This window comes from Lytechinus pictus, chromosome 7 (assembly GCF_037042905.1).
Source record: "Lytechinus pictus isolate F3 Inbred chromosome 7, Lp3.0, whole genome shotgun sequence".
Classification (NCBI taxonomy): Eukaryota; Metazoa; Echinodermata; class Echinoidea; order Temnopleuroida; family Toxopneustidae; genus Lytechinus; species Lytechinus pictus.
In genome coordinates this window covers 13,015,480-13,030,204 of record NC_087251.1, presented here as the reverse complement: position 1 = coordinate 13,030,204, position 14,725 = coordinate 13,015,480, and the positions used below count along the sequence as shown (strand labels likewise).

Here is a 14,725-nt window from a genome sequence, read left to right as displayed (position 1 = left end):
TATTTTCCCTTTTCGTTCTTTATCTTCCTTTCTTTGAATTTACCTTTTTTTCGATTTATCTTTCTTTAGTCTTTATTTTTGCTTTAATTTCTCTTTTATCTTTTCTCTCCTATCTTTTTCTTTCTTTCTCTCTCTCTCTTTCTTTGTTTCATTGTCCTTTTTTCTCTCTTCCTTCACTTTTTACGTTTTTTATTCCTTCCTTCCTTTTCTTTCTTTCTTTCTTTCTTACTTTCTTTCACTTGTTTTTTTCTGACTCGTTTCTTTTTTTGATTCTTTATTCCTTCATTTTATCCTTGTTAATCTTTTTATTTTGTCCTTTTTCGTTTTTTTCCTTTAAGTTTCTTTCTTTCCGTTTCTTTCTTTCTTTATTTTTACCTTCATTTTTATTGCTCACTTTATCATTGATAATCGTTCTATTTCTCCTCCTTTTTATTTCTTTTATTCATTCTTTTTTCTTTCTTTTAATTTTTTTAAAGCTCTTTCTTCTTGCTTTCTTTCGTTTACTCTTTCTTTCATTATTTTCTGCTTTGTTCCTTTTATTTCTATTTTTTTTCATTTCTGCTTCATTCTGACCATTTTCTGTCTCCTTTCTTACATACTTACTTTCTTTCTTCCTATTTTATTCTTTATTCGTACATGCTTTATTAACTTTTTTTCGTTACTTTCTTTCTTTCTTTCTTTAATTGTGCACGTGTCTCGAAATAATAATCAGTCATTGCGTATAAAATGCCTATTTCGCGCAATTGGCCAGAAACAGTGTACGCGCAGCGCCCATGATTCTCTTGACATAAGGAACGCTTCTATTGGTTAAACTGCCAATATAAAGCGCATTTTGATTGGTAATATCCTAAAAATGGGCGTGTTGAAGATAAGAAGGAGGCAGTCCTTACAGAGATAAGAACGCGTTAAGAAGATTTTCAGAATACCGATTTGCAATGATTTTAGCGTCTTCTTATCTCAATGAGATAAGATAAAAGATAAGAACAAAGATAAGAACGTTTTCAGAATACCACCCCAGGTGACTAGAATAGCATACCAATGAACACTCTATGAAGGTATTTGTTGCATTTCTACTTTGAATGCATATTAATAGCATGTTGTACAATGTACATGGCAAACAGTAAAATACCAGCCGTTCGTAGATGCATTGTTGTTGCTTGTGGATGTAAATGAAAAACATAATTCAAAAGAATATATGAATAATCACGACATTAAAGTTGGTGCTTATCTCATTAAATTTCAAACTACTATAGCACTTTAATGACCCTCCTCTGATCATGAACAGAATCTTCTGATCATGCGCAGAGTGGAACTTCAAATTCGCTTATTTAGATGGTTGGCCCCAGAAGTAAATAATCATATCTGATTGATACATGTCTGTAAAATTCAATAGCACACATATACAAGATCAATCTATCATTGAATATCTAAATCTTAAAACCTGTCTCATTCAGTGATTTTTTACTATTTGTTGTTCTTTCAAAAATGGTTTAAATGGTAACCAATTTGTCTGGAAATATTCTTAGAGTTTCTTAGAATGTACTTCTTCCCTTGCCAGTTATTAGAGATCAAAATGAGCATGAAATGTACAAATTTGTTGTTAACAAGTTCCCCTTTTGTCAATCCATAAAAATAATCCGCTTTTATATAGCGCTTAATACATCGGAACGACGTGTCTAAGCGCTTTACAGATATATTATTACCCCGGTCATCGGATTCAATCAGTCATTCCCGCACACAATGTGTGCACATCCTCCACTCCCTGTGGAGTATTCCAGTCAGTCGCTGGTGAGGCGCACACAATACTGGACAAGCTACAATGACTTTCACATCCTACCGGGTACCCATTTAGCACCTGGTTCGAGAGTGGCAAAGTGTGGATTAACGCCTTGCCAAAGGACGCCCGACCGTGGGGGGATTCGAACACACGACCCTCTATTTACAAGGCGAGAGTCAGAACCACTACACCACAGCTCCTCCACCATATGTCAAGCTGTTTCACTGTAGATACAGAAATATAAATTTCATCTTTCTCACTCAAATCAAAGGTAAAAAGGGGAAGAAGTAGCTTGAATGTTTCAAAAATGTTTAGACCAACTCAACAACAATATAGGGGTAGCATCATGGGGTAACAAGTAACCCTTTTCTCAAGTCGTAAGTTGAGTTGTTTTACTGTAGGTACTGGGGGCCAAATGGTTTTATCTTCCTCACTCAAGTCAAAGTTAACAGTGAAAAAAGTGAAAAGTAAATTAAAATGTTTTGGAAAGGATCCTAGTGACATACCTGGGATGTGTATCCTGTACCTTGATATTCTAAAGAACATTTCACAAGACCACAACATCTTCTAAGATATATCTACATTTGGGAATTGATATGGATTAGACAGCATGATACTTACTCTGTATATTATCAAACATTTCTTCAAGGTCTGTGGAAGGGATGAATCTAACTAATGGTCTCAGCTTCTCCCGGAACTCTAACTCCTCCTTGGAAGGCTTGCGTTTTTGAGCTGGAAATCAGAAGGAGAAGACAGGGGAAAAAATTAACTATAAAAGATGAAGATTTGCTTATTTTTGTTGTATTCATAACATAACCAGAAAGAACAGTTGAAATTATCTGGAGTTAATTTTATATAAAACACACAATTCTTTACGTAATTTTTAAGTGAACATCATACAGTATGGAATGAATTAGATTGTGTGGTGAGGATTGAATTAATGACATTATGAATGGTAATAACAAATTTCGCTTTTAATTTCCCAGGACGGTGGCTGACAAGGAACCTCAGCCAGGCCCAGAGCCTCTTGTACCTTCTCCTCCCGAGTACCTTCTCCTCCCGAGGAGCCCCCCATAAAGAAGAATAAGGAGGAGTCACAAGAACGTAAGCCCCCACGAATCAGGCAGTCTTGCCTCTTTTTGCCTAGAGTCTTGGGCGTCACACTTCATTAAAATGATTCATGACGCCTTAGAGCGGTATGGACTTGTTCTGCAGAGCTCTATCAGCCGTATCTACTGGTGTTCCCAAGCATCGAAACGATCGGCCAGGTGAGAGCCTATCCACACACAGGGGAGCTGCCAGTGATTCTTGTGATCCTACAGTGCCAAGGCCCGCAAAGGGGATGACGACTACCCCAGGTGAGGTGAATGGGTACCCGGCAGGATTCAATCCTTGCATGCAATGAGCGCCGGTGATGGTAGCTCGAGCTAAAGCCGGGGTAATAATAGAAAAAACGCTTTGTATCCTCAGGCAAAAAGTGCTATATAGATCCAGCTATTATCATTATTATTATCATATTGCAATGAGTGAGAATAAAAACATGGTTTTTCTCTGAATGGTCCAAATTGGACCTATCCCCTTTTGCAACCAAACTCTTCATATGTTCATATAATTTGCATGTACCTGTATGCAGGACCTCCATTAAAACCACCTTTGTTCCTGACCATTACTGTGTATGCAACCTGTATTTTATTTATTTAGAATAAAGACTGTTTTGTTCTTAGTATTGATGTCTTCCATTTAGGTTGCTATGGTTTTATGATTAATAAATGAATTGAAAAGGTGAAGAGCTAAACTCAAAACAGATTCAAACAAGACTGGTATGAAGGGTATGCAAAACTTTGTTAGCTGCTGTCCAAAACCTGCAACTATCATAAAGTGGACAAAGAATTGATCTCAAAGTATGATCCAAGACCCCTACTAGATATAGACCATGAAAGCCACTTTCAAAACTTACAACCAATATAAGACATTGCCAAAGGTTATTACACCTGAGGACTGGGACCATGATCACTATCTCAAGTATGCACTCTCCTGAAGCAAATTTTAGTTATTCCAGAGAAGAAGACAGCTAGTGAGTGCTCCTCCATTGCTGTGAAGAACACAAAGAGCTAACTGAGATCTTCAATGACTCAGCAGCATCTCAACTATCTTATGCTATTACTCATCAAACCGTTTTTAAAACACTATCAGAGCAATATGGAAAGCTTCCTCTCATTTAAAAAATCTTTGTTGAAGATTTATGTTTATTCAGAAACCTTTGACATTTTGAATACGTACAGTAGCACCATTAACTCTTTGACATCACAGAGCAAGTATCACAGCACTAAATGTATACACATAATTCATTGGAGTATTCATGACCTTTTTCTATGATTTGCATATAATGATATCAAATACTCTTGGATATCCTGTTGTGATGATCGATTCTTACTTGTTCACTTGTAGGGAGCCCTACCTACAAGTTTATACTCCTTCAAAGCACTCTCTTTAACTTGTATTATGTTTGTTGTATCGTACCTATGAACATTGTTGTAATTCTGTCTATCTTTAAAAATGGTATAAATAAATGGTCATTATCAAAACCTGAACATCCAACTTACAAGCTGACTTTTGTTTTTGTGATGATGAAGACGGAGGAGGTCCAGGTGAAGCTGTTGTTGCTGTTGACACTGCAGCGTTGATAAGACCATTCTCTCTAGATATTGTTTTCCTTCTACCTCTCTCCTTTAATCTCTTTGAATACATATCTACATGAGCTAGCTTGAGTGCTGTAGATAAACAGAAATGGGAGTGCTGTAAACACATTCTGTTTCAATTATAAAGATATACATTTATGAGCTTTTGGTTTGTCAGGACTGTGTCATGGACTAGAAGTGGTCAAGTAGGTAGAGTCACTGACCAGCAAACAATAGGTGACAGGTTCATATTCATTTTTTTCTTCATTTTCATATCTCACAGTAGCCAAAACTTGTTCTCACTACTTTTTAGATTGAGTTGCAATCTTTTGGGTACAATTTAGTATGTGTGATCTAAACAATCTCTAGAAAGCCTAATAATCACATTAGTTGTATTTTTAAAAAGAAATTTCAGAATTTACAGCATCTTGGCCTGCTTGGCACATTCTATGAACAGAACAAAGAGTTTCCTGTTAAGTTAAATTGACAAGGTTGTCAGGTTTCCAAGGGTTAAGTTTCATGATTTGTTACATTTCTACTACTATACATACTAAAACATTTGTGTGGATTGACCTGTGAATTCACAAAAGGTGCAATTTATGGATCATATAATTGACCATGTAATTGATATCATGTGACTATTGACTAGCTGAAGACTAATCACATCTCATATCTGAATGCCCTTTCAGATACAAGTATTACATATTTGTTAACACTGTTGTCATGATACTTACATATATCTAATTCATCATCCTCTGATGTTATTGCTAAGTTGCTAATAAGTGTTTCTGCATCATTATCGAATTCCTGGTTAGAAGACAAAAGCAAAAAGAGCAATAAGAATTTATTTGGTGAAAAAAATATATTGGTCCAGCAAGCACCATATTCATTTTGATTTTAACACTTGCTGACTAAAATGCTAGTTTAGTTAGCAAGCTATTGCTCTTTCAAAGATACAACATTCTTTCCAAAAATTATTCTTATGGCATCAATAAAAAGGACTATTGATGCAGATGCCACCCTGTAATTCTTAAAGGTGTAGTTTGTCAATATGCACTTAAAAAATAAAAATAAAACATACATACATATTTTGATAATTTCTACTAGTTGGGACATTTTGTGACAGATTTGTTTCATTTTTGCTATTATAATTAACAGAATTTGCATATGTATACAAATGCTGTGAAAATAAATCTATGTAGCACTTCATTGACCTACCCTTTCAAAGTCATCTCTTAATGGCATGTAGCATAGTTCTTGTTGCTCTGATGTCGTCAGGTCGACGGGCTTGAATGTTAATCCTAATGTAGGAGATAATGGCCCTAAAACACAAAGGATACAAAATATGCAGTGAGAGGTTTAACAAGCAAGTACTAAAAATACTAAAAATGTAATAAAGTTGAAACCTCACCTACAGAAAAGTAACATAGCAAATGGCTGTGAGAATTTAAAGCTAAAAGTTAGTAGTTGCAGCAAGCAATAATTTCATGAGAAAATCTTTATAATTAAGGCTGATTGTAACCGTATCACTGTCCGGCTAAACATAGTAAATTCAAACTTTGTGAAATAATGAAATCTTTGCTGAAAAGCCATCATACACAAGAACGTCAACACAGTTAAAGGTAAAAGAAAGTAGATGCAGCAAATAATTATTTCGTGAAAAAGTCTTTAAAATCAAGGTCAAATGCTAGCATATTATCATAGATCTAGTTTTGGTATATTTAAATAAACTTATCTGTGTGAAATCATGAAATCTTGGCTGAAAACCAATAATTCTGATGATCACTAACACAAAAAGGCATATGTGGGATGGTTTATTAAAATTATTTGGAAAAATACCCAACATATAATGGAGTTCTTTGCTAATTTTCCTCATTTCTCAGCAATTATACATTTTTTCCAGTGCAATTCTGCACATATCTTTTATTTATACATACAACACTTAGGTGGTCATTTTATTGGATTCTGTTTAAATTCTTTTTGAGATCGTTACCACAAATGGTATTTATCTTTAAGCAAGAGGGAACTTTTATTACTATTACTTGAGAAAAGACTGGTCACCTAGCAGGAAATACCATGATTATTTTGCTGATTTTTAAGGAATTAATAGAATTCGGTATCAAAATAATTTGGCACATAGTCTTTATTCATAAAAAAGACAATTTGGTGATACTTTCATCTCGAGATTGATACCATAAAAGGGATTTTCATATAAGAATAATTTTCTGGCTGAAAGATAAAAGAGAGAGAGAGAGAAATTAACAACAGAAGTCTTACCATCTTCTGGCCCTGTGTGGTCTATAAAGTTGACAGATCGGGTTTCGGGTAATGTTGCTGCAGGAAAAGGGTGAAAAAGTGGTTTAAAAAAAAACACTTCTATCAAACTTTCTTCTCATTTTTTACAATCAATGTATACTTATCAAAAGTCATTATTTCAACATGCAAATCTTGTGAACCAAATCATAATAATTTGTTTCATCAAACTTCATTTGTTACGAGTGACAAACTTTGCAAAGTTACACATGACTTTACTAACAACTGGAAAATGAAGCTTCTACAGTATGTGAGCCTGAAATCTTAATGACACATCAAAATACTACATCCCTCAAAGAGCTAGAAATGTTGATATATGCATATAGTTTTGGTTACAGTCACTTCTCTTTTAATAATGAAGATGAAAAATGCTCGACCTTTTTTGTTAAAGATGTGCATTGGCTTTATTTTATTGCATCGCTATGGCTGCCACCAATCTATAAAAGCCCAATACGGAACTAACTTTGATTCTAAAGCATACAGGCATGGGGTTTAGAATGTTCGTAATGATGGGCATTGGTGATATTACCGAAATATTGTGATTTGGCACAATGAAGAGAGTATTAATTTCAAAGGGATATAATTAAGTGCTTTATGCCTTCCATTCCAACAATGTGTCAATTGTTGACATTCGCTCCATGATTTCCTGACAATTCTTCCACTCCTTTGCTAAGTAAGATGCTTTGCACAAGCTATCTATTCCTTCAATTGAACAGTCATATCTTAAGCATCCTGACAATCTATTTGATAAAATTCTTCCTGTAGGTCTATATCTCTGGTCCTCATTTTTCAGGGGCAATGCCATAAGGTAATTGATCTATTGGTACATCTGACCCACATTTAGCTCCATTCTTATCTCATGTCATGAACAGCTTAATTCAAGGTAATTTAAGAGCATTAGAATTTTTCACATGAACTAGGAAACTAAGCCAAATCATTCCAGGAAGGTCAGTTTTATTGAGGGCAAATGTCATAATTTATTTAAAAAAATATTCCCAGTATATAGAGTACAAGGTGAATTTTCTCATCAACATTTAGTTGATGAATTACTTACCATTTCCTATCTTTCCCTGTACATAGAAAGTGTTATAATGGTCAGAACATTCTTCTTTTGTCTTGGAGCCTACATGGTTACCAACTCCATCCCTGTGAAGAAAAAAAATGAAGAAAATCAATACCAAAACAAATAATTGACTTCACCAAGGTCTATATAATCCTGCTCTACTCTTCTAAAAAATTAAGTTAGGCATATATTTAAAGGAGACTGTAGCACAAATTCGAGCACAGGCATACAGGTTTAGATCAAGCAGTAGACAATACTGTTAAAGGGAAAGGAGGATTGATTTATTGCGCCACCGTCTCCCCTACTTGAATAGCATGGCATCACAAATCTATATGAGTATGAGCCAAATGATGAAATCACAGTTACAAGTGGTTTGCATGAATTTAGAGAATTTTATGAATTTGCAAAATACACATAAAGATAAACACGATATCTACAGTATGTAACATGGAAGGCAGACAATATGAGTATCTTCAAAAAGCAATATGCAAATACTGATTTTTAATTTAAAAAATTAATATGAGCTGTATTAGATATTCAACAAAGTGAGCAAAACATTGAATCATGGTAATTGATTTAAAATACCTTCCATGATAATGAAGATAAACAGCCTAAATAAAATGACATAAATAAGGTATCTAAAAAAACTGTTTAACAGTAAATAAAACTTTTCTCTCCTGATCCTCCAATTTCTAGACAAAACATCATGGGGGATTTGGAAATGAAATCACAAGCAAACCCTTTGTGGCATTTCTTACCAATTTCCAAAACCAAATGACTCAATTGCATCCAGCAAACTGTTCTCTTCTGTTGTGCTCCAATTACTTCTACCTCCAGAAGGGAATAGAGAATTGTCCTGCATTAAATAATAACAATTCGACAGAAAAAATGACAAAATAAATATTTCACTAGTATTCAAATTAATCATAAAATCCTATTGATTCTATAAATGTTTGGATGTTTTCCAACTTGTCCCTTCCATACCAGAAAGATCATTTACTTGTACTGACATGATGACATCCATAGTAATATTTTCACTTAGATGTCCACGCAGTTCATTTCATAAAAACTGTTTATACAGTAAGTTGCATAGAAAATTATGAGTAACTGGAATATGAAGTACCCGAGGGCAAACCCAAAGAATTTCATGACATATTAACAAACTGACTTTGTGCTGTAACATGACAGTGTGCCCACTTGAAAAGTGGCTATGCCCCAATAAACTTGAGGCCTTCTTTTAATTCTTGAAAAGATGAGGTGATGTTGGTAAATTACAAATTCTGAAAGAGGGGAAGTCAGTGATTATATCTATAGAAACGAGTAAACCTGTTGAATTTACTATCACTGTAATTTTGCAATAACTACCATGGAAACACTGATCAACAGTTCATTAAAAATCAAGGGTTTCATTGAAGTAATGAAAAGGGGCACTTCAGGAGCTTAACATGTAGTGATGTACTTGTTTTAACTTGATGCAGTATAATATTGTAAGTAAATTGCTATGGATCAATATACCTGGTAATTGTTTTCTTCAGATGTACAATTAAAATGAAAATATGTCTTGAATTTGAATAATAACAACTTTCTTCAAAATGTTGGTTTTAATGATTGTAAAAAGTGTGCTTTAATAGTACTTCCGCGCAATGATCTTTTGTAAAAAAATGTTTAAATAAATTAAACTTATGTGACGTTTGTACATTACTTGAAAGCACAATGTAACAAAACAATGTAGAGGAAAAAATATATGGAGTAAATCAATCACTATTTCCCAGCTGGGGTTTCTTACCTCACAAAATCAACACATTTTACAATAAAATATGCTGCACAGTATAACAAATATCATTTATTTCATTCATACTGTACCTCATACACAATACAAGTTCTCATCCATACCTACAATGTACACATTCACAGTGGGCGAATCAATTAATACCGGTAAATTACACATACACACGGCAGGGGGACACTGATCATGACAACGTACATGAATAGATTGCAGATCCTTCATATACTATGAATGGAGTGGGCGGCCTACTCCTTCCCAGGTTCTCATATTAAATGCATTTCATACAGAGTAGAGATGAATTATGCACACGATCAGTGACATGTGGAAGGCTTTGAGTGGTCTATAACAGGCATTAACATACTTGGAGATTGTTCATTATGGAAATATGATGGATGGCCCCGACTATATTTAAATGTATGTAGGCCTATGTAACTTACATTATTTCTTTCTGGATATATTCTCTGGTACATGTAATGTAATACCCCCCCCTCCATCTCTCTCAATTATCGCCTACTGATTTCTGTTTTGAACACTACGATACAAGTATGTACAGTGCATATTGTGATGTCAATAAAGAAACTCGCAAATGTAAACAAAACATGAATTGTGAATCAACAGCTGGTTGTAGTGTCATATTATTGTAACCCTACTACTCTCATTCAATAGATTCTTTCATAATCCCCCTTTTTCCTCTCTTTCTGTTTCTCCCATCTTTCCCCTCTCCCCTCACCATGCAAACACCTTTGCCTCCCGTCCCCTCTCACTTCTCCACCTGCCCCTTCACCCCATTCCCTTCACAATTTTTCTCCCTCTTATACCCCGTTTAGATCTACCTCTCTCTGGTGTCACGCTAGACAATCGGCTAGAACGAACACAGCATGAAATTCAATATCAAAACACGAGGTGAACATTGGGGGCCCGTTTAGATCATCTGCGGTGATCGCGAGATACATCGTCTCCCTTGGACACGCAAATTGCGTTGTCATGGCAAAAATGTCAATCAAGGAGGAAAGCGCACGCCACACAACAACTTTCGGACTTTCAAAGCGAACCACAGCTTTCAAAACACCAACTTTCACTACCAAACTTCAATCACAATTGCACATGCTAGCCTAGTCCAGCGAGTCACTTGTTTTGAAAACGTCCTTGCGAATAAAAATATAAGAAAATAATCAACATACATGTACCAATACAAAATATATATATAAAATGTAACACAATTTTTAGTATACATTTTAAAAGTCAATAGTGTCATATATTATTTTTGTCAATATATGTTTGGCAAATCGGCCTCATTGTTTACACGATGACTATCACGTGCATACATATATGAGAGAATCGCGCGCTCCGATGAAGGACTTCCGTTTTCTACGCTGCATTCACGCCGAGACCGTTTAGATCTACAGTCCAACAGTGGATCACGCCGCGTGATGCTGCAATTGTGCTAGACTGTCTAGAGTGAACTTCCCCTCGCAATTCCCTCAGATTCGTGCTTTGTGCTAGACCATTTATATCTAACGACTCGTCTAGGACGACCTGCGGTAGCCTCCGAGAGCACTCTAGATTTTTGGTAGATCTAAACGGGGTATTACTTGTTTCCCACTCTCTATACACATTGTATACAATACTAACTCACAGGATCGATTAATATGCTCAGAGATTTCCTCTGATTGATGTACTGAGCTTATTGTCCTTAGTGTTAATCCCCTCTGATGATATACCATCCATATGAAATCTGATATTCATCATAAAAAAATTGATCATGTACTACACATTCATGCATAAATGGATTTTTATGCAACAATCAAAATATACAGGTACGGTACTTGAGTGGAGTTCCAAATGCAACTTCACCACTGACAAGTTTTTGCCTTTAGTTTTATTGCATCAGGGATAGTTATTGATGAGAATATTGTACAAATGGGAAACAGCTTCATATATTTCACATATATTTAGATTATTTGATACCTCTGTATCCTCCCTCTCTCTCTCTTTCCATCCCATTCTTTTCTATATTTCTAAATCTTAATCATAGTACGGTAATCATATTCTGATAATTGAAATAGTGTTAGTCGAAAGTCACAGGTGTCTGAACAGAAATTCAAGATTTGCATTATTTCGGTGAAACAGTTCTAGGCATGTCATGAATACTCATTAGGTGGGCTGATGATGTCATATCCCCACTTGTTCTTTTGTATATTATGAAATTAGGTTTATTCAGATTTTTTCTACCAAGAACTAAAACAATTGGATTGACAACTGATTAAGAGCATTAGTTATTTATAGCCGCAACATACATGTATTTCATCATAATGGAGACAGATCATTTACACAATATGAAAAAATGAAAGAAGTACTGTAGTATTCATGTATTAACATAAGAAAAAGGAAAGTGGGGATATTCATGACTATGTGCATATAACTGTTTTCACAAAATATTGATTAACTTTAAAATTCAATAACTTTGTTATTTGTTATCCGATTTTGATGAAATTCTCAGCATTTTGCTCTGTAAATTTTACTCTCTTTATTTAGAAATATTTTCAGCCTGGACAATCCCTTTAAAATGCCATTTTATTACTACTTTTAGACAAAGACAAATAACAATTCTGAATTCAGGTTTATAGTAGGCTACTAGCCACTATTAGACTAAATTACAGACAACATATCATAAAATAGTAACAGAATTGAAGACAAACTTTACCACACACCCACACAAACACACACACACAAAAGTTTGTATTTGTGGCTCACCATAACTAATTGAGAACAAAGCACTAAAGAAAAATAAAACACTTTACAATCAAAGCCACTCATGACACATCACTTATGCATGAGTGAACAAAGGTTGTGTGAAATCACTGGGTAACTAACCCCATATTCAGACTGTTGTTTGAGGGGAGAAACCCCAAATAAGAAAATTTTCTCAAATACTGTTATATATGAATGGTCACCAAGACCAATGGCAGATCCAGGTAGAGGCACATCTGGCCTGTGCCCCCCCCCCCACCCGCCCCCATTTTGAGAGCCATAAGAAATATTTGTTTTTTAATAGGGGAATATGTTGTGCATATATGCAAGTGAGGACTTTTATTTCCCTCAAAATTTCATGCACACACAAGTGAGGACCTTTTTTTTCCTTGTCGAATTTTTCCTGATATAAATCATCATTATTTGGGAATGAAGACTGAAGACCTTTTATTTATTTATTTTTTTTATTTATTTTTTTTTTTTAGGGGGCGGGCTCATTATCTTTTACTGTACAAAACCTCCTTGACCAAACCCCTTGTTCAAGGACCTTGGAGACTAATATGGAGGAGATAGTGTAAACTTTGCAAGTGAAATGATAGGACACAGATAATTTACATTGAATGTTGCAATGTGCCCATACATGTACAGTGTGATATTAGTAATACACATAGGGCCTACATGGATACAAAATGCATTCTCCATGAGGCTTGGACACAGACTCCATAAAACAATGGGATCATAAAAACTTTGGTCAGGAGGGACTTCTCCTCCCCACACACAACAGTCTGAACAAGGAATTAAATGCTTGTGAAAACGCCCCTTCTCCCCACCCCCAAACAATGTTTACTTCAGACTAAAGATTCCTTCTATTCATGCTCACTGACCCATTTTAATCATTTACTGAAAACACACCAGTCTGGGCCATTTAAACACAACTTTTTATGCCAGTGCTTATCAGTCCAAACTCTGCACACAAATCTAAGGTTAAATCAATAGAAGCCATAACCACAACATCACACTGTACACACAATCCTTCCTGAAAAAATGGCAATTTCAAGTGATTGCAATATTTCTTGAACTGAAGATTCATCATTCTAATACCTGAAAAATTGCCAAATATACCAAATAATTAGTAACACCAACAAAATATAAATATATCATGAAGCATGAGCTCAATTCAACTATTGTACCCACTGCCTACAATTACAAATTCAATTTACACTTCAGTAAATCCAAACATAGTTAATTGGTAGTAATAAAATTACTCGACTCCAATTTTCTATTAAAAAAACAAAAAAAAAAACAACACTTGTTTTATTTTGTTAAGGCCTTTTGTTTGCCAACCCTCAACATAACTATGAAAATATAAAAAAACTTTGACCAACCATTATCTGATATCCATGATCTCTCTTGTGAGTACCAATTTCAGCTCCAGCACGAAAACACTGTTGGTGAAACATTGAAATAATAATTTATATAAAGTACAAAACTTGTGGGTTCTTGATATATATTAACAAGTTTTTAATGATTTCAAAATGGAGATGAGGTGGATCAACTTGGGATTTTTTTTTGTAACCCCTAAAAATATAGTCATAGCTGAAAAACAGGGCACACATGTCAGGAAATTAAATGAAAAGGCAATTTATTAAATTTTGCATCACTCTTTCTCCCTCTGGACTATGTAGGTTATTAATCCCCAGGCTGCTTCGTATTCCAAACAAGAAAATACAAAATAAATAATTTTGTTTCAGTTGAATCAGTTCATACTAGTGATTTCTACAAATCTCAAAGCAACCTCAAAATAAAACCACAAGGAGATAAGCTATCATTATCATATAATTTCTTTACTTTCTGTGTACTCAATAGTATCTGACCTTGACTATAAAAACAATCCAACATCATAATAATACGTACATGTTCTGGTTGTATTGCTTTTATACTTTCAAATGTTTTTGACCCCAGTAAAATTTAATAATTTACAGATCTATCAAGTTTGACCTTGGACTTAAACATGTATTGCCTCTGGAGATGACATTCAATATGATATATCCTACTGAACATACATGTACTGCCAACTTTGATAAATATCAAACAAATTTACTAAAAAGTCTTTCATTTTAAAGTTTCCAAAAAGCATTACTAATAGAAAACTACATGTAACTCCACCTTGTTGGGTGGGTGGGAAGGGGGAGAAGGGGTCAACAAAACTCGAGTTCATGGGCCTTCTTACATGTACATTACCCTTCCCTATTCTAGCCTTCATCAATATGAAGCTACAAAAGCACACGTCATATGATAGGGATTTGATGTCCAGGCACTTCACATGACAGAACAAAAAATTATCTATACTCTTTGAA

General features: G+C 34.7%; 1 protein-coding gene across 1 annotated transcript in view; it reads right to left on the bottom strand.

Moving 5' to 3' along the window:
* The window catches only part of LOC129264935 (transcriptional adapter 2-beta-like), a 60,757-nt gene that overhangs the window by 44,546 nt on the left and 1,486 nt on the right, over positions 1-14,725 (bottom strand). The window contains exons 3-10 of the mRNA XM_064101957.1: positions 13,754-13,813; positions 8,590-8,687; positions 7,823-7,914; positions 6,733-6,789; positions 5,674-5,777; positions 5,190-5,262; positions 4,381-4,548; positions 2,399-2,509 (exon numbers count right to left, since the gene is read on the bottom strand). Of these exons, the coding sequence (XP_063958027.1) occupies positions 2,399-2,509; positions 4,381-4,548; positions 5,190-5,262; positions 5,674-5,777; positions 6,733-6,789; positions 7,823-7,914; positions 8,590-8,687; positions 13,754-13,813 (763 nt within the window). The remainder of the gene's footprint in view (positions 1-2,398; positions 2,510-4,380; positions 4,549-5,189; positions 5,263-5,673; positions 5,778-6,732; positions 6,790-7,822; positions 7,915-8,589; positions 8,688-13,753; positions 13,814-14,725) is intronic.